At 42.3% G+C, this 20,092-nt stretch overlaps 1 protein-coding gene across 1 annotated transcript in view; it reads right to left on the bottom strand.

The window, feature by feature from the left end:
* The window catches only part of LOC147683354 (period circadian protein homolog 2-like), a 333,862-nt gene that overhangs the window by 135,594 nt on the left and 178,176 nt on the right, over positions 1–20,092 (bottom strand). The window contains exon 15 of the mRNA XM_086943782.1: positions 10,949–11,070. Coding sequence (XP_086799908.1) covers positions 10,949–11,070 — 122 coding nt within the window. The remainder of the gene's footprint in view (positions 1–10,948; positions 11,071–20,092) is intronic.

Raw genomic sequence — 20,092 nt, 5'->3', positions numbered from 1 at the left:
TGATTAGTACCTTGGTACCAGAGACATTGTAGTTATGGCTGTCATGTATATACAATGTTGAAGCATTCCAAACTGATAAAAACCTTTTTCACAATAATGCTGGCAACTTTGCTAGATAAAGTGATGTGCTAACTGCTAGCAACATGCATGGAGTGGCCATCTTGTCTGATGTGGTCACTATTATCAAGCTTATGATATTAGTAGCTCATTATGATTTTCATTGAACATAAATAGCTCTTATTAGAGAAAACTTTGGAAACACATGGTATATAGGTAACCCATTTGATAGATTCTAGAAATGTTTTTTAACAGCTTTATTATCTCTGATTTTTTCAGGTGATCTGGAATATGTCTTTTTATCACTAAGGGCCCCATTACGATGTCGAACAGAAGGCTAACTGACACCTCGTCAGTGGTGTTCTGCCCAACATCTAAAGCATCAGTCCGACAGCCGTATGTTGATATGGGTGATCCGACCGATGCCTGTAGGGAGAATCTGCTCCACCTCTGACAGGCTCAAAGAGTCCGTCTGGGCGGAGGGTGGATCGTAATCCCCTGAATAGACTCGGTGACTGCTCAGTCACCCACAGCATCATACATTGCATGGATGTTTAAAAAGTGCATAGTTCCTATTGTGGCTTGTGCTGCAGCCTGCAGGCCAAGCTGCAATAGGAAATATGCACTTTCTGATTGTAGTGAAGGGTTGCATTCAAATTAGGGAAGCAGGTACATGACTCCTTGTTGGGCGGTCCCGTTTCCACCACAATGCCGGTCAGACGCATGTCCAACTGGCATCGCAATGGGGCCCTAAATTTTTAAATCATTCAATGATTAAAGGCACTATAAGTGGGGTTAGTTTCTTCAGCAGAAAGAAAGGGCAGGGATTGGCTAGACATGGACCAGTATGAAGTTCAGAGTCTAAAAAAGAAATGTACATGCAGATGGTGAAGCAAAAACAGTAATTCAGATAGTGAATCAAACATTGAAAGAAATAATCATTAGATTGAGTGGAAGATCCAAGCAATGAGGGATAACTCCAGAGCTTAAAGAATGGAAAATGAATAGATTTACATAAGGCAGATAGGTAAAATGTATTCAAGAAATGAAATAGACCTGAGCAAACATATGAAAGAGTATTGTTTACTGATTAGCAGAACAAAGATAAAATTGCTTACATTATTAAGTGAAATACATTAAAATCAATTCAATATTAGAGCCTTAGAATTTTAAAGACCCCAACAAATAAAAAGAATTGCAAGTAGAAGCTTTACTGTATTCAAGTCGCATCTCTATGGTAATTGTATAACCAGCAGGTAACCTAATGTATTAACAAACTGCTGAAAAGTTTGGTGTATGCTGAAATAACTCCCATCCCATTTATATATACTATATATGCAGGTTTTAAAAATAGTTTATTTATTGACCCCCAGCCACTCAAACCATTTCTGATGATACTTCTTGTGTAAGGCTAGGTGGAATCTCACCATCGGCATATACCCTGTAATTGTGCCAGCAGAACTGCTAAGCATAATATTGGCCTTATTTCGCATCTGACGGTCCCATGGAGCACCGTATCGGCATTTGCAGTCCAAGCATGGTGGGTTCGGTGGTCTGACCACCATATTAGGAGTTGAACAGATTGGCTTTGCAAAGACTGCCACCACAGGGCGGTACAGGGGAGCTACACCGCCATTCATATGACAAGTTGTCCTGTTCCATGAGCGGACCACGGTGGTCCAACCGGATGTATGACGGTACCACGCGTACTTTTACAACGCGTACCGTTACAACGCTACTTTTACCACGCAAGTCGTTACAACGACTTGCGTGGAGGGGCGCTGGATAGTAAATTTTTTAATTTACTATTCCAACACCAGTCCACGTGGACTCTAGGGAAGGAGTTGGATAGTAAATTAAACTATTTACTATCCTGGAACGGCCCCCAGCTTCTTCTTCTTCCGCGCAGATTCTGACATGGATTCCTTTCTCCAGGTCCCCCTTCACAGCAGGATCTCCACGCTGAGGATTACAGCCCTTTTTGTGGTGATCTACAAGTGAGTCCTTTTCGAACCATATACCCATTGACAAGACTGTCTACATATAGTATGGGTATATGGTATTTTTCCACATAAATCATGCACATGTGTGCATCCAACTCATCTGAAGTTGAAATGCACACACATGCATCGATATAGTTGTGAAAAATACTCACCACCTCTGCAAGATCCATGCCTCCACATCTCCGGCCCAACTCATAATACAGTCTTTAGACTGCTAGTGCCTTGGGCTGCTGGCTGAGGCAGACGCGGTCCTAAGGTCGGCCTGCCAACTCATAATAAAGCCCTATATGTAGTTTACAACAACCATTAGGAAGTCTCAACAAAAGGAAGGGGTTGAAGGTTATTGGGAAGCCTGTTGCATTTGCTTCTTTATTGAAAGCAGCACTCCAATTGGGTAGGTTGTGTATATGTGCACTCTTCCTGGTTCTGATGTCTGATCTCAAGGACATCACCTCATGGTTTCAGAATGTGGATACCATATTGGTATTTTATCCCAGGTAACCAAAAAATCAAATAGCACTTTACATAGAAATCTTATTTTTTTAGAATGTGGAAGTACAGGAAGACTTTGAAATTAAGTCTGTGATAAATTCCAGAGTGGTGTGCATCTAGCCAAATAGACAATTTTGCAGCACAAAAGAGCTTCATGTCTTTTAGTTTCCTAGAAGAGACTTCAGAGATTTATGAATGCATTTCCAATACACTAGACATAAATAATTCCAAAGAAGTAATAACAATCCACAGAGACTGTCCAAAAACCCAAAAATGTAAATTGAAAACATGGTCTAGTAAAACTGATTAATTATTGGAATCAAAAATGGCACTGGTTAAATTCTAACCAAATGTATTTCCTTGGGAAAAAGCACATCCCAAATAAAAAATCAGTAAAAAAAACACATTGCACTGTTCCACACAACACATAAACTCTATCAATACTATAATAACATGCCATTTAAGAAATAAATACAGTCAAACTCTAAGAAAAATAATATGAGGCCTACCTAACTCAAGTACCACAGCTACAACACATTTTTATCAATAATCAAACAAAATACCACCAATCACTAACCTACATTAACTAAACTAAATTTAAAGACATTTCTCATAACACTAAAACAGCCAAAAGTAATATAAAAATATCTCACTTGATCTAGAGTATAGGAACGGGGAACCATGACCCACTGCAACCATGAACAGGCCATCAAAAAAAACATTCTACAAAATAATAAAGTAGAAAAATGTTTGCTACATAAACATAACAAAAACTCAACCACCATAGACAAGAAAGGAAAATAAAAAAATATTATTTTGTAATTTAATAGAAGAAAATTATAAAAGCTGAAACAATGACATAAAGGTAAAGAAAAATCTGTACCAAAAATGTAAACATATATTAAAAAGAACTATATGTAGATATGTTAAAACCTACTTATAGTACCTTTTAATATACTAAAATGCTTCTAAAAATAACATACATTATATATAAGAAAATGCATATTGCATCTGTGAAAACATTATGTAAAAAATATATGTATGTAGAAAAATCAAACAACTTACATTTTTCAACACATGCTAAAGCAATATATTGAAAAGAAAGTTATTATTCATTAAAAAATGTTATGCTGATAAAGTTTGTGCTTGATAATTATGTCAAAAAATGTATGACAATATATGCCAAAATATAAATGCATACAAAATGCATGAAAATATAGGAAATACACAACTGTACATGTTATGAACGTGTAACAAATAAAAAGCAACTTACAAAACAGTATCAGTCTGAAGTATTCAAATACAACAATGTAAATTAAACATTTTGAAGAACAAAGAGCTGGAGTTTGAGGGGTGTACATTTACTATTCCTACTCTAACCTAAGCCACGTTGGGTTAAGTCTTGCACTTTGAGGGTGTGTATTTATTATTCCCAATCTACGCCACATTGGAGAAAATGCTAGACTATGTGAGGGATTTGATTTACTATTCTTGCTCCAAAATAAACCCTATTGACGGAATAGCTAACATTTATAAAATCTAATTTAAGTATTTCCCCTCAAATGCAATACATACTTTTAAGCATATTGAAGCACTTTAAACCCTACAAAATATAAATATATAAATCAAATTGTAAAACATTTATACACATACATTATTTATATAAACTATAATAGAAGAACAAATGAAAAATAAATGAAAATATTCAAATCTTAACCTTAAAGAAGCACATAAAAAATAGTTAGACATTAAAGTTACACATTTGTTTTAAAATCAATTATCTAATAAACATTTTAAAAATGATAACACAGATGTAATAAAAATAAACTTTTTAATAAATTATCATGAAGCACATGATATATGTAATGAAATACACATAAAATTGTAATACTTTATTTAAAATAACAATAATTTCCAAAATAAATAAATATATAATGAACCAATAAAAAATGCAAATACTGTACAGTACTTGGGCAAGGCTGACATGTCCTATTCTGCATTTGGAGTGGTGGGAGGAGTAGCATCTGCACTTGAATAGGGCTGTGTTTGCCTTCCCCAATGATGGCTCCGCCCCCCTGTGGTGTGTCTGGAACCTGGGCTAAATATAAATATCTTTATAATAATATACATCATAAATTATTAATGAATCAAATATTGAAATGTAAACTAAATATCAACAATAAATCAAATATTTTTAAAATATTTTTAAAAACCAATGCCAAAATCTAAATCAAAACATTTTAAAACAAATGTTTAAATCTCTTCACTCAATTTCACTGTATAAACCCTACTTCCCACTCTTTGAGCATTTTCATAATATACCAAAATATATCACTGTATACACAAAGAAAAATTACATTCAATAACAGAGGAAAGACATTTTAAATTTAAAAAAATTGATTACAAAAAACTACATGAATTGTTAAAGCTTTATAAAATACTCCACACCCTATGCCTTATAAACCGCATCTTGGCTACAAAAAATGTTTATTCAATTAAATGGGAGAAAGTAGATCACTCATTGTTCCTCCCATCCATTTTACACCACACTATGACTGAGGTGAAGGTATGCATAGACCCAGAGTCTGATCCACTTCAGATAATGTCCTCTTCCTGAAGTGTGAGACAACCTCTCCCTCTTTTGGACATCAATCTATCCCGACCAGTCTTCCACTCTTCCCTTCATTATTTTATAGGAACTGCATACCTTTGTTCTAATACATATACCCTAGAGGCATGTATGCTGGACCCCTTGTGTTTGATATATAAATTTAAGCATCATCATTGAGAAATACACAGCATCCAAAAAGGGTTAACTATACCTATCCTCCATACATTTGTCACAAGCTTTTGACTACGTTTCGCACTCAAGCCTTTGGACAATCATGAAGGATTTAGGGGTTTAGGCATGTATCATCACCTTTATCAGGCAACTGTATTCCTTGTTACCGCTAAGTGCGTATTGGTAGGGATGGTGAATATTCAGTTAGTTTTGACATCAGAAGAGGGGTTATGCAAGGATGCATTTGGCCCCCTTCCTGTTCTCCCTATCAATGAACCGGGTAGAATCAGTGTTAAGCATCCATGCGAGGGACACAGCGAATATTGGGCGAATATTGGCTTGAGCCCTCTCCCTATTCTTCTCTATTCAGATGATGCAGTTTTGATTTCCAGAATGGGTGAGGTGGTTGCAAAGCCTAATTGACTATTACATGCCCTTCACACAGAAGGGCATACATTATGTGAATCCCCTACCTTTTGTTATCTGGAAATACTCTCTGACCGTATATATTCCTGGTCCCTATGGTAGCAGATAGGTGTGCCTTAAAGGAGAAATCCATCAATGGGATATTTTCCTTTATAAAGAAACTGGGTTTTAAGGCAATTAGGGAACTCCTCATCATATACGAGAGTTAAAGTGTGGCAGTTGCCTCATATGGTGCTGGGGTCTGAGGACTAGCTAATATTCAGAGTATCCAAAGGGTGGAAAATTCAGTTTGTAAACATATCTTAGCCCTTCTCTCAAGCTGCTGAAATGTTATCACACATTCTGAACTGTGAACCTCGTATATAACAAACAGGATTAAGAGGGCACCAATTATGTTTTGGCCCTCTATTTGGTCACGGGGGAACTATGCTTGAATAAATTAATCCTTATGGACAGCGTGAACTTAAACCATGCAATGGAGATTCCATTATTATTATTGGGACATTTGTAGAGCGCTGCGTTACGCACACCGGCGTGTCCACGCGCTGAAAGTGGGAGAGGCAGCTAACAGAGGACACAGAAACTGAGCGGACACTTATTTAGAGTAGAGAAATGTTTTAAGTTTCGCTCGGAACCTAGTCTCCTCCGGTTCCAGGCGCAAGTCCGCTGGCAGTTTGTTCCAGTTAGTAGCCGCTAGGCTTCTAAAAGACCTACCTCCCATGCGGGCTTTTATGATTCTCGGGATCCTCAGTAGGCCGCCCCCTGTGGATCTAAGCGCACGTGTTGGTTCGTACACTTCGATCAGTTTAGTCAGAGGGTCGGGTGCCCTGCCATTCAGGATGCGATGACAGGTGCAGAGGGCTTTGTATTCTACTCTTCTCCTCACAGGGAGCCAGTGTAGCTGCTGGAGGGCCGCCTTAGAAGACGCCCTTTTGGGCAATCTGAGGATCAAACGCGCTGCCGCATTCTGCAGCACTTGTAGGCGAGCCATACTTTTTTCTGGAGCCCCCAGGTACAGCAGGTTCCCATAGTCCGACCTAGCTGTCACCAGAGCATGGACCAGGGTTTGACGGGCCTCAATCGGGAGTAGGTCAAGGACTTTCCTTAATTTCTTCAGAATCCCGAAACAGACTCCCACCACCCGATTTATCTGGGGGCCAAAAGTAAGACCCGCATCAAACCACACCCCCAGATTACGTGCCTCTTGGCAGGGGGTTGGGGTAGGTCCAAGGCAGGATGGCCACCATGCCGACGACCAGGCAGACTGGGCTCTCCCCACCACCAGCACCTCTGTCTTGCTGCCGTTCAGCTTCAAGCAATTGATGGCCATCCATTCGGCAAGATCTTTCATGCACGAACGGAAGCCATCGGCAGCAAGACAGGGCGCGTGCGATAGGGAGATCACCAGCTGCGTGTCGTCGGCGTAAGAGACCAATTGGAGGCCATGGCTCTCCACAATCGAGGCAACAGGCGCGAGATATGTAAAATCCCATTGGTAGGAGATTGGCTTAGCGAATCTCTTTAATAAACCTGATTCCTGTAGATTACTATCCAAGGGAGGACAAGGCTTTACAATCATCTGGATTTAGGCATATGATTTCCCTAACAATATCATGCTTGAAGAGAACAGGAGGTACAAATCTGTAATGTCAAGCAGATGCACACCAATGAAAGGCACAACCAGTAGTTACCTGACCTTTCGCCCTTACTTTTAGCTGACCATAACTTAATATTTGGGACTGCAAATCTATCACTTTGGCATGGACTTAATAGTCCTAACATCCATAAGGATATATGAGCATTCAGGGGGTCCATACATTTTGACAGGAACACTCCCTTTCAAGGATGGGCACAATACTTAGAATATTGAATTTTGTTAACACCATCTTCATATACCTACCTGGATATATATTTAAAGAAGTTTATGTTCTGCTGCCAGTGCTACTATGTAGAAACAGATGATGCAGGGCTGCTCTGACTATATACTGCATCTTCTGCTGAAGAGAGGCTGCCTTAGGCACCCAGCTATGAATACTACGATTCTGCAGCTCAATTGCAATATGCAGAGAAATAAGCACCAGACCCTGAAGGTCCAAAAGCAAAATTGTTGGATGACAGCTGTTTCTCCAAACACAGGGGGTCATTAGGATGACGGGCAGACTTTGTCCGCCTGCCATCCTATCGGATAACGGGACTGCCTGCCATAAGGGCAGGGGTCCCGTGGGGGGAATTAGAATGCGCCTGCCACAGTGGCGGGCGCAGCCTGTATTTTTAACATTGCGGCGGGTGGTGCTGAATGCACCGCCCGTCGCAATGTCAAAAATACATGTTGTGCATTTCAAAGCACAACGTGACAGGCACCGCGCGGTGCCTGACATGTTTTCCTTTGAAATGCAGGGGGGTACCTTAGGTACACCCCATGTGCACCCCCTCCCCCCGGAGTCCTTGGGGGCCCCCAAAGTAGACTCTGCATGCTTTTCCATGGCGGCCTTGCTGCCACGGAAAGGCATTGGAAAATGCCCATGGTAACATGGCTGGCGGTGTCTGATAGACATCGCCACCATATAAACCCTTTCCGTCCGGCGCGGACCCAGCCGCCATGCTGATATGGCGGGGGGTCATTCCGGCAAGGATGGCAGACAGATCACCCCACCAGGCCGGCGATCTGCCAGCCATCCTAATGAGCCCCACACTGTGAAGCACCATGTTTGGCACAAGACCACCCTAAATTAGTGGAAATTATGAAAGAATGTTGGAAACAATAAACTGGACTGGGAGGGCTGGGCCCAAACTATAATTCAGAGATGCCTATTAGATGTCTACAGTACTGGTCAGAAAATCATTTGGAGTTAGCCCTTGAAATATGGGAGACCTGCTTATGTGAGGTAATGTATACTCAGAAGGGGTGGCGAGAGATTTCTGGGATTTATAAGAGCGATTTGTAATGCCACCATGGAAATTTCTGGCCTTCAGGTTACTGTCTATCATGGTCAAGGGTAAATGAGGAAACACTCATTTTGAACCACCTACAGATAGATACTATAGACCCATATGACTGAGACATATAAACCATCACTTTCGGAATTGCGTTAGAAAGAAGCAATAGATAAATACCTACTTGAGGAAATGAAGAACAGTGCAACAGAGTACATTTCTAACATGTACAGAAACCGAAAATTCAAATTAATTTAGTTTTACTTCTTATGAAGGATACACCGCACACCACTAAGGGTTAAAGTAATGTTTGTCCCTGGACAGAGTTGTGCCCCAGACGTCTTTAGAGAATGTTTGATTTGATCACATGGTGTGGAATTGGCGCACTGGCTTAATACAGTAAACAATATGACCAGACCATTAGAATCTCCAATAGATAACACTCTGTAAATTTGCCTGCTAGGGGCCTTCCTACATGGCAGCAAAATAAAGTATAGGAGTGGGATAATACTCTTGAAGGTTACACTTGCAAGGGTAAATTGGCTATGTGTTGGAAAACAACCAAGGCTCCATCAGTTATGTCATGGAAAGCTGATGTGGTGAAGAGGACAATTGCATAAATAGCAACAGTATGTTGTATCACTGCAAGGACATATAAAAGAGCTTACCTTGAGACCCGGGTGAATGGGTTTGAATCATTTCTTGGAACTTGGATGAGAGATCCCCTTGAGAAACAGGTTCTGGTGAAACACCAAAGCTATGACTTTGTCAAACTTCATAAGTTAAAATGGGAGCATGAGATGTACTAAACTATTCAGGTTATCATGCCACTACAGCATTGTCTGAAAGTTAAAAGGAAAGATTGTGACATGGTGCATCTCCTACGATCCATACCTGAAGTAATGTACTGTATTGTTTATTTGACCAATGCTTGGGAACAATGATGTGTCTGTAGAGTCGTGTGAGTAGACGTTCTGTCGGACCAGCAAGAAGTTTTCTGATGGAAAATGTCTATAAATTTGTTTTTAAGAACTGTTGTGTTTACTTTTATGATTTTTCAGTGCCAACACCCTAAGACAAATAACGCCATTACATGAACAGAAAGTTGTATATGGAGGTGTATATAATCCAACGAACTGGGCTAATATTGAATATAATTTCCTAAACCATTTTTATCATTTAACAATGAGGAAACTGCAAGTCGTTTTTATATATATTTTGAAACAGAGTTACTGGGTAACAATTTGCCCCTAGCAGATAATGAAAGTTAACACCCAATCAAATGAATTCACCTTTTTAAGATGTTATAAATACTTTCCAAAGAACATGTGAAACCTCCAGGAACTGCACTTATTCCTTTTATGTGAAGTCTTTCTTTCATCTCACCCTAAGACGACTATGCACGTCATATCTGGTCCATTTCCCCATAAAACTCTGACAGCACAGTTAATTTTCAAAAAGTCAATTTCCCTTCCTCCCCCTTACCATCCTCCTCCCCCTCCATCTGCCTCCCCTCCCTTCCTCTCCCCCTCCCCCACCTTTCTTCTTCTTCTCCTACTCTAGCCCCATTCCCCAACGTCTTCCCCCTCACTAGTACTGACTCACCCTGCGACTTTATATGCTCAGTGGTGCTGGACACTACGCACAGCGTGCTATTTACCCAATCTAGTCCTATGACACGTCTGTCTACCCCCCACCCTTCTGGGACTATCTACAACTTCAACCTTCTCCATCTATGTATGGCATCTTCGGATGGGCGGAGAACCCCCTTGCACTGACTGTATTCATTCCCCCCAAACTACTTCATTCTTCCCCACAGACCCCAATATGGGGATTTACGCAACACTATCTACATCATGGTGACATTCTAAGAACATCATCTACCTATCTGACCTTAATATGCAATCCATCCTCTCCCCTCCTTATCCTTATCCTTCTCCTCCCTTCCTCCAGTCTTTTGCTCCCTCTTTCTGCTATACCCTCATCTTCCTCCCCTTACTCTGAGTATTTTCTTCTGTTAATTACATCCAGGTATCTGTAATGACAACAGGCCATGTGAGTTTGTTATACTGAGTGTTACATATATCAATATGTTCTTCTTTAATTTCTAATAAAAAATTACAAAACAAAAGAAAATATTTTAAAAAGTCAATTGGATTATTTCCCACAAGAATTTGGAAACAGAGAAACCTAACACCTTCTCAAACACTGTTCATATGCTTAAAAGAAGCAGATTTGAAAATAATGTAAATACCTCGACATCGTTTTGTGGTGACATCTGATCTGCTCTGCTTCTTAAAGTCAGCAAGGGGTGGAGCAGTATTTGACATTAGCTCGGATTTCCTCTTCGCAGGCAAGCTGCAACCCTCTAAATATCTGCAGAATTCAGAAAGGAAAACAGAGGAAGAAGGAAAAGAAGGTTATAACACAATTAGTTTCAGACAAAATCAACTGCTATGCAATACAGAAAAGTCAGAAATTATTTTTTTGGGCCATAACCCAGGCGAGGAACGGCGCCAATGGTGGCCTCAGAACATATCCCCCCCAGCAAGTACAGGAACCACCGTTAAAAACCTTGGGGTGAAACTGGACGCTGACATGTCTATGAAGTCCCAGATCCAAACAGTGTCTGGCATGTGCTTTGGGTTACTGAAAATGCTGAGGAACTTCCTCCCACTACTTCCTGTCTCACATAGGAAAACAGTGGTAGAGGCCCTGATTACATCTAGGTTGGATCATGTCAATGTTCTGTACTTGGGCCTCCCAGACCACCTATTGGGCCGCCTGCAGGTGGTACAAAATGCGGGGGCTAGAGCGATACTTATGGTAGGCCCCAGGACACATATATTCCCCACCTGAAGTCCCTGCATAGACTCCAGGCGAAAGAAGATAAACTTCAAAGCCCTAGCACTGGTCTTTAAGGCCTTCCATAACATAGGGGCTCCTTATATTAGGAATAGAATTCAGCACTACTCCCCACTCAGAACCTTGAGGTCCTTGACCCGGTGGCTGATGACTGTTCCAAAATTCCCTCGCACTCGCATGGGGGCCACTACTTTCAGGTGATGGCCTATCAGATATGGAACAGCCTGCCATCCTCCCTAACACAGGCACAGAATCTCCTTAGTTTCAGGAGAAATCTAAAAACCTGGCTTTTCCAACATTAGAATGAGGTCTACCGCCGCTGTGCGCACCAGTCTGTTAGGGTGTCTTTCTAGCGCTGAGACACTCTTGGGAGTGGTTGTATGACGTTTCAACGCATGCTTTTACAACGCATGTCATTACGACGCAACTTTTACAACGCAAGTCGTTACAACGACTTGCGTTGGGGGGCGCTGGATAGTGAATAGCTTAATTTACTATTCCAACTCCAGTCCCCGTGGATAGTAGGGAAGGTGTTGGATACTAATTAAACTATTCCCTATCCTAGAGCGCCCTCCAGCGCAATTCGTTGTAATGGCTTGCGTTGCAAAAGTTGTGTCGTAATGGTAGTGCGTTGTAAAAGTTGCATTGTAAAGGATGTTTCCCCTTGGGAGTACGGGCTGAAGACGGCTGGAATGCCAGAAACCAGTCCTCGGAAGCTTGTTTCCGGTCCAGGGAAGACATGGCTTGGCAGTTCGGGCTGGACTGTCCCCATGAGGCACAGGGTCAGACTGATTTGCATATAGCCATGTTTGAAATGGGGTGGCAGAGTGGGCTAAAGAACGGTGATGGATTAAACCCAGATCTTTTGACTGGGTGTGAGTGTTTGATTGATTCAGATGCTCCGTCCATCACCACCCCCTTTTGTATCCCCTTGGGAGTAGCCATGCGCTTATAAATACCCATTAACATAACATACCAGTTCAAATGGCTTTAATTACTCAATTACTTTTAGGGCCATTTACACCCTAATTTCTATTGGAGTGCTCGTCCTAATTGGGGCAAAAACTCATATTTGTGATTGACCCAGGTTTACAAAGGTCCACAAGTAGTTCATGTTGGGATTTCTTACAAGTGCCATTTGCACCAGTTAAAATATGTAGAAAAGCAGGTGTATAAATAGTACACTTACGCTGTATGCACACTTCGAATTAGGACATGCGCCAATTCCAAGGTGTACAATGCGTAATAGTATGCACATATCGAAACCCTTGCCATCTTTATTTATCAAGTACTCAGATCAGATTCAGAAAATGCTTTATTCGATTTTAAGTACTTAATAAAACCATAAAAGCAGAAAATACAAAAAGCAATTCATATAAAATATATATTTAAAAAATACATTACATTAACAGTTACCCCCATAATACAGTAATATTACAATTTAAAAATAAATAGCAATTTATGCTTTTCCTCTTCTTCAGTATGCTTTTTAAAAAGACAGTCACAATTCCAATACCATACACAATTATCTAATAGTTGTAAGAATAAAAAGGCTGGACGACGTTGCCGCCATGCTCCTTGTTTTAGAAAAGGGATAATCCATCTTGCACGTTCATCTGCATAACATTTACAAAAAAGAATCACATGCACTGTGGTTTGAAGAGATAGATTATCACACGGGCATAGGCAGAGATGCCTAGACCAGTCATTTGTGGCTGGAAAAGAAACCAGGCGGTGGAAACAATCAAACCGGAACCTGGTCAGGACATATCTGTCGTAACCCCCTAGGCACCACACTAGATATGGTTGAATGGAGCTACAGGCCAGAGTCATTTGATGCTGGATCACTGAGGATTTATTAAATTTCAGCCCTATTCTTAGAGACTCAAAGTGGTTCAAGCATAAAACTTTAAGCTCTTTTCTGGATATTGTGCACACAGAATCTGGGTTAACATAAAAATCTGATCTGCACAAATCATTTGACAGTTTTCTAATATAATTCAACCAGGGAATTTTTCCAGCTTGTTCTAGTCCCAAAGAGTCTTTAATAATATCTCGGTATAACCCTAGATTGGGTGACGTCCAGACACTATGCCAAAGTAACATAGGTTGCATTTTAATCACATCGGCAATGTGGGAAATCCCCAGTTCGCTGTGGCAATTAAAACAGATGAGCTCTGAGGAACAGCTAATATAAATCTTTAAAAGCATTTTTTACCACCTGTATAGAGGAAACATCATAAACCCCCCAGATCCCTGCACCATACGTAGCCATGCTTATACATTTGGCTTAATAGATTTTTAATAGGATCCACGGGGGCCTTCTACCCATTTTTTCGAGAATATCATCACTGCCGCGGTCGACCCCTTGAATAGGAGGGTTCTGTTCTTGACCGCTGATCTCCAAGAACCCGTATCCTCCAACAGGATACCAAGATAAGAGAAAATGTAGGTTAGTTCGATTTTACCATTTCCTGCTGGTAGACTACAATGTTTATTCTTTCCCTTGCCACAAGACATTACAAACGTATTCTTTACATTGAGCTTCAGTCCCCTATTGTCCATGAAGTCAATGTACGTGGTAAGGGCCCTCTGTAAGCCAATTTGGGTTCTGGCCATTAAAACTGCGTCATCCGCGTAGAGAAGGGAGACAATCTGTTTGTTATTCACTTGTGGAGAATCTCTCACCCTGGCCGCCAGTTCCTCCTCCCGAGCGTTGGTATATAATGAGAAAATGAACGGGGCCAGTAACATAGCCTTGTCTAACACCCCTCTCCCACAGAAAGACTTGGTACACTCACCCTTAAGGTCATACCTCATATTGGCTGAGGCTCCTGCATATAATTGCCTCAGAAATAACACCAAAGAGGACTCAACCTTAAGACCCTCCAAAATTTGCCGAAGCCTACTATGGTCAACACAATCGAAAGCAGCGGTAAGATCGACGAATACCACAAATAATTTCCCTGCCTTTGCTTGGGTGCATTTCTCCTGTAATATGGAAAAATGTTAAACCTGTTCAACAGTACCCCTCCCCTCCCTGAAACTGTATTGGACTGGACTTAAGATATTAATGTCTTTGGCCCACAGTTGGAGTCTATTCAAAATGACCCTTCCTGCAACTTTCTTAAACGAATCTAGGAGGGATATAGGCCAGTAGCAAGCAGGGTTTTCCCTGTCCCCTTTTTTAAAAATCGGTATTATTACGGACTCAGACCAAGATTTGATAAAACCCTCAGTACAACAAGCTTTGAGGACTCGGGTTAGCAAAGGGGACCAGAGCTCCGTCGTATATTTATACAGATCTATCGGAGTCCTGTCGGGGCCTGGGGCCTTTCCACCTGCTCTCGTTTATAGCCACCAATACTTCACCATGAGTGAAGTGAATATTGATCGGAAAAAAGAAGGTATGAATATCCAGTGGTGATGGATCTTGTGGTATTGTAATATTATTGCCGGATTTTCCATAAACCAAGCAAAAGAAATCTACCCATGAGTTCTCGCTAATTGCAACCTCGGCTCTCGCTCCCTCATTATCCGAAAAGAACGGTGCCTTTACTGCCTGCCAGAAATAAGAACAATCCCTACGCAGAGAGGCCTCATAGAGATTGTGCCATTCCTGGTCCTTAATTTCCTTCTTACATTTGTTCCTGGCACAATTATATGCCTTCCTATACCCCCTAATTTCCTCATAGTCCCTTTCTGATTTATGTAAAGCAGCCTTTAATGAGGAGTATGCCTTAGTGTATATAGTATCAAACCAGCCATTCTTCTTGTTAAGTGGCACCTTATAGGGATGACTCAGCGTTTTTTGTATCACCAATGCAATCTGGGAAAACGCAGTCAGTATGTCCTTGTGGGAGATCTCTTCTGGTAGGCACTTTATAATGGGGTCTATAGCCTTAGACATAATCTTTGAGTTCAGAACTTCAGGATCTTTCCTGCCCCAACACAGGGAGTAACCATTCTGGCAGTCCAGTACATTATCTTGCATCCATGCCAGACTTTCGAAAACAGAGGCAGTACTCCTAATAGGAAGCATGATGTTAATGCTCAGCGGGAGATGATCGCTCAACCTGTTGAGATGAATAATAAATTTGTTAATCCAAGTTTCATGACGATTTGGGAGCATAATATAATCTATCGTACAGCTAATGAATGTGGGACCGAACTCTACAGGGGGGGGACACACCTTATTGGCAAAACCGAGATCATAGGTTGCCATAACTTCATTGTATCTTTCGCCCCTATCCGAATGAGGAAAGAGAGCTGTGTGGGCGTTATCTTCTGCTTCAATGTCCCCTAGCCCGCAATAAGCCTAATAACAGATACCAGTGTTGAAGTCCCCTCCCCATATTGTAATTAAACAGGTTACTTAGTCATTGTTAAGATTTTATAATATATCAACGAAATTTCCCCTATCTATGTTATTATAAAAATTGATGACCACTACCACAACTTGCATAGAAAAGTGGATATTGACAATTTGATAATAGGCAGTCGACTTAGACATTTTAATCTTCAGAACCAGAGGTAAGCCCGTTTGTGCCCGTTCGCGCACCGATCGCTACCAGCGCCAGCCATGCTGCCTCTGCAGCAACCCATCGGCTAACATATACTAGAGCAGAGCTCTGTGAGCTCGGTTACTGCCCTCCTGAAAATCCCCTTTCGACCGGGACGTCTACTAACTCTGCGGTGCTATCTTGCGGGTTACTTATTGTCCGGTCTCTCTGCAAACATCATGTTGAAATTGCACTCTTAATTGAGTTTTATGGGTTGGACGTGCTCTTTCGAACCGAGACCTGGACTCGAGCAGACAGCGAGGTGGAACTTGGGCTGGCTTGTCCCTCAGGATATAAAATCAGGCATAACCCCAGTGAGGGGAATAGAGGGGAGGCATAGGGTTCATATTCAGGGACACTCTTGATCTTTCTCAGATGGAGGTAGGGAGGGTCCAAGGATTCGAACTTATGGGCTTCTCTCTTAAAGGACAGCAAGGAGCATTGCACTCTGGCCTACTATGTTATAGCCCTCCGGGCAATGCACTGTCCAGTCTTCCTGATCTGATTGATCTAATTTATGATCTCTCCAACACCCATTCCAGACTGCTTATTCTGGGGGACTTTAACTTCTGGCCGAATGGGCCGATGGACACAGCTTATAGAGAACTGTGCCAGGCATGTAGCAATCTTCAACTGCAGCAATTAGTGCTCTCTCAGACGCACTTGAAGGGCCATGCTCTTGATCTGGTCTTCGCAGAAACAACGCAGGTCGAGATCAGGGATACAGTTGCTCAATGCTGGACTGACCATGCCTTAGTCCATTTTTCCCTATGTCTCCCTGCCAATTCTGCGCGTGAGTGCAGCTTGGGCTCCGTCAAAACCAGCAGACAATGGTCTAAACTCCTAAATAGCGGCGTCCTACCTACTCTACTTGCAGGAGGTTTTTACTTGGAGGGGAATGTGGAGGCGAGTTATTCAGGCCTATGTACGCAAATTACTAACTCATTGGACAAATTGGTCCCTCTGCGGAAATCAAAAGTTAGACGAAGGCCTACCATGCCGTGGTACTCTAACGATCTTCTCCAAGTAAAAATAAGATGTAAACAGGCGGAAAGGGTTTGGAGAAAGCATTACGCAGAGCCTGCCAGATCACTCTATAAGCAAGCACTGCTGGACTACAAAGCCCAGATCAAGTGAGCGAAAGCGAAATATTAAGAAGATATGCTATTGCAGGCGTCTAATAAATCTCAGACCCTGTTTAAAATTGTTAAAGATCTCTCGAAGCCAACATGCGCGGCCAATAACATTCCAGCTTCACAGTCTCTCTGTGATACTTTGGCCGACGCATTTGAGGACAAGATTGCTACCATTCTGAGCAGACTTGCCAGTTCGGGTTGCTCATGTCCCCAGCCTTTGGCTGTTCATGTACCGCTTTCCCTCCCTGATGGTCCAAGGTTGGAAAACTTTGTCCTCCCGTCGTTTGAGGATTTTTGCTCTCTTGCTAATGGGGTATCCTCGGGCTCTCCCCTTGACCCGCTTCCCCATAAATATTGGAAACTTTTCCAGGAGGAGCTCTTTCGCCCTCTCTATTCCATCTGCCTCCAGTCCTTTAGCACTGCCACAGTGCCGGAGTGCTGGAAGCTGACAGTGGTTTCTCCACTCTTGAAGAAACCTACACTTGATCCAACCAGTCCGGCGAATTTTCGGCCTATATCGCTGCTCCCCTTTCCTGTTAAAATCATGGAATAATTGGTGACCCAGTCTCTATCCAGCTTTCTGGAAAAGAACATCTGTCTGGATGTGGCTCAGTTTGGCCTCCGCCCAGCGCACGGTACGGAGTCGGCGCTGGCGGTCGTGTTGGATGATTTACGATCAAGGGTCGACGCTGGTCGGGCAGCCTTTTTAGTGCTGTTCGACATGTCGGCCGCTTTTGACACGGTCAGCCACCCCATCCTTTTCAGTCGGCTGGAGGAGATTGGGGTAGCGGGATTGGCATTGGATTGGCTTGCCTCTTTTCTGCAGAATAGACATCAGGTGGTAGCATTACCTCCTTTTAAGTCTGGGATTAAGAGAGTAGGGCAAGGTGTACCCCAGGGCTCAGCGATCAGCCCAATCCTATTTAACCTGTATCTTCGCCCACTAATCAGTCCTATTAAGTCCTTTGGCATCTCAGTGATTAATTATGCTGATGATACTCAGCTCATCTTTTCCCTTGAAGGAGCAGACGCTGTGTCTAAAGAGACTTTTCAACTCTGTATGTCTGCTACGGCCGATTGGTTGAGAACTAATTCCCTCCAGTTTAATGGCTCAAAAACGGAGGTACTTTATTGTTCATCTGATCGTACCCCGCGCCCTCTACCAGCTGATTTTTGGCCATCATCAGCTATGGGCACAGTGGTGGCGGCAGATTCAGCCCGCAATCTGGGAGTGATGTTCAGCCCCAATCTGCAGATGGATGGATTCGTTAACAAGACCATTTCCACTTTTATGCTGCTATTACGCACTTTACGAAAAATTCTCCCACTTCTCCCTGCGCGAACTAGGCCGGAGGTGGTGCGCAGCATTATCCTAAGTAGGATTGATTATTGCAACGACTTACTCCTGGGTGGACCTACTACTCTACTTAGTCGGCTGCAGCGTGTTCAGAACATGGCAGCGAAGCTTGCTTTATCTAGGCCTCACGCCGCTTCCTCTTCCCTAGCACTAAAAGATCTTCATTGGCTACCTGTCCAACAACGAATCTGCTTCAAAGCTGCCTGCCTGGCCTTTAAGGCTCTGCATGACCAAGGACCAGTCTTGTTGCAAAAACTTTTTTTGTGGTTCCATCCAGCAAGACAGCTTCGTTCTTCCTTGGCATGTCTGACGGTGGTTCCGAGAGTTCGGAGAGCACGAATGGGCAGCCGTTCCTTTAAATACGCAGCCTCCAAACTCTGGAACTCCCTCCCTCTCTCTTTGCGGAGTATGAAGAATTTGCCATCCTTTAAAAAAGGTCTGAAAACCTACCTTTTTCCTAGAACAGCATAATGTGGTGGCCGCGAATCTCGTTTAGTGGAGTCAAAGCGCCAGGATACCCTCTAGGTGACAGCCCGCGCTATATAAGTGTACAATACATACATACAGAACCCTCAACATGTTTGAGATGTAAACACAAATGCCCCCTTTGTTTCTTCCGTGAGCTGATCGCAGTGCTTGTATATGGAAAGTCTTAAATCCATCAATATGTAGTTTGTTCAACAACCACGTCTCCTGAAGACAAAGAACATTGAAGTTCTTTATAAAATCTACCCATACTGGATTGTTTACCTTGGATTGGAGCCCAGAGATGTTCCAGAAGGTAACTCTGAAAATCCCTTGGACAGAATCAGTTTGAAGTTTTGTTGCCTGATCACACTCACCCTGTCTTGGGCTCGTCCCTGTCTGTATTTCCGCAACCGGACTAACGTCAACGGTTACAGCCGTTGTTACTACATGAATGAATGAAATGAATGAATGAATGAATGAAAGTAAATTTCTATAGCGCAACTAAGCCCAATGGGCATCAAGGCGCCTAACCAAAAGATACCAGCTATTAAAGTATACTCTTAATGTGGGTAGGCCTTGATAACACACCAGGTTTTCAGCGCTTTTTTAAAAAGGGACAGAGATGGTTGAGTCTTAATCTCTTGGGGAAGCGAATTCCATAGTTTGGGGGCAACAATGGAAAATGCCCCATTGCCCCAGCGTACCCTTTTGGCATGAGGAACCACCAGCAAATTCATCTCCGAAGATCTAAGAGATCTACAGGGCAAGTAACGAGTCAGCAGGGCGCCTAGAGGATCGAGAGGCCCGTCTGTCAGAGCTCTGTAAGCTAGACATAGGATCTTAAAAGAGATCCTCAGATGTATGGGGAGCCAATGGAGACTCTTTCTGGCCATTGTAGAAGAGGATGCATTGGGAAGTGCAAGAACAAAACGAGCAGCCGCATTTTGCACAACCTGAAGTCGATGAATGAGTCCCTTGTTGGAGTCTGCATAGAGTGCATTGCAGTAGTC

This window comes from Lissotriton vulgaris, chromosome 11, assembly GCF_964263255.1.
Source record: "Lissotriton vulgaris chromosome 11, aLisVul1.2, whole genome shotgun sequence".
Taxonomy (NCBI): domain Eukaryota; kingdom Metazoa; phylum Chordata; class Amphibia; order Caudata; family Salamandridae; genus Lissotriton; species Lissotriton vulgaris.
This window is presented reverse-complemented; position numbering and strand designations above follow the sequence as displayed.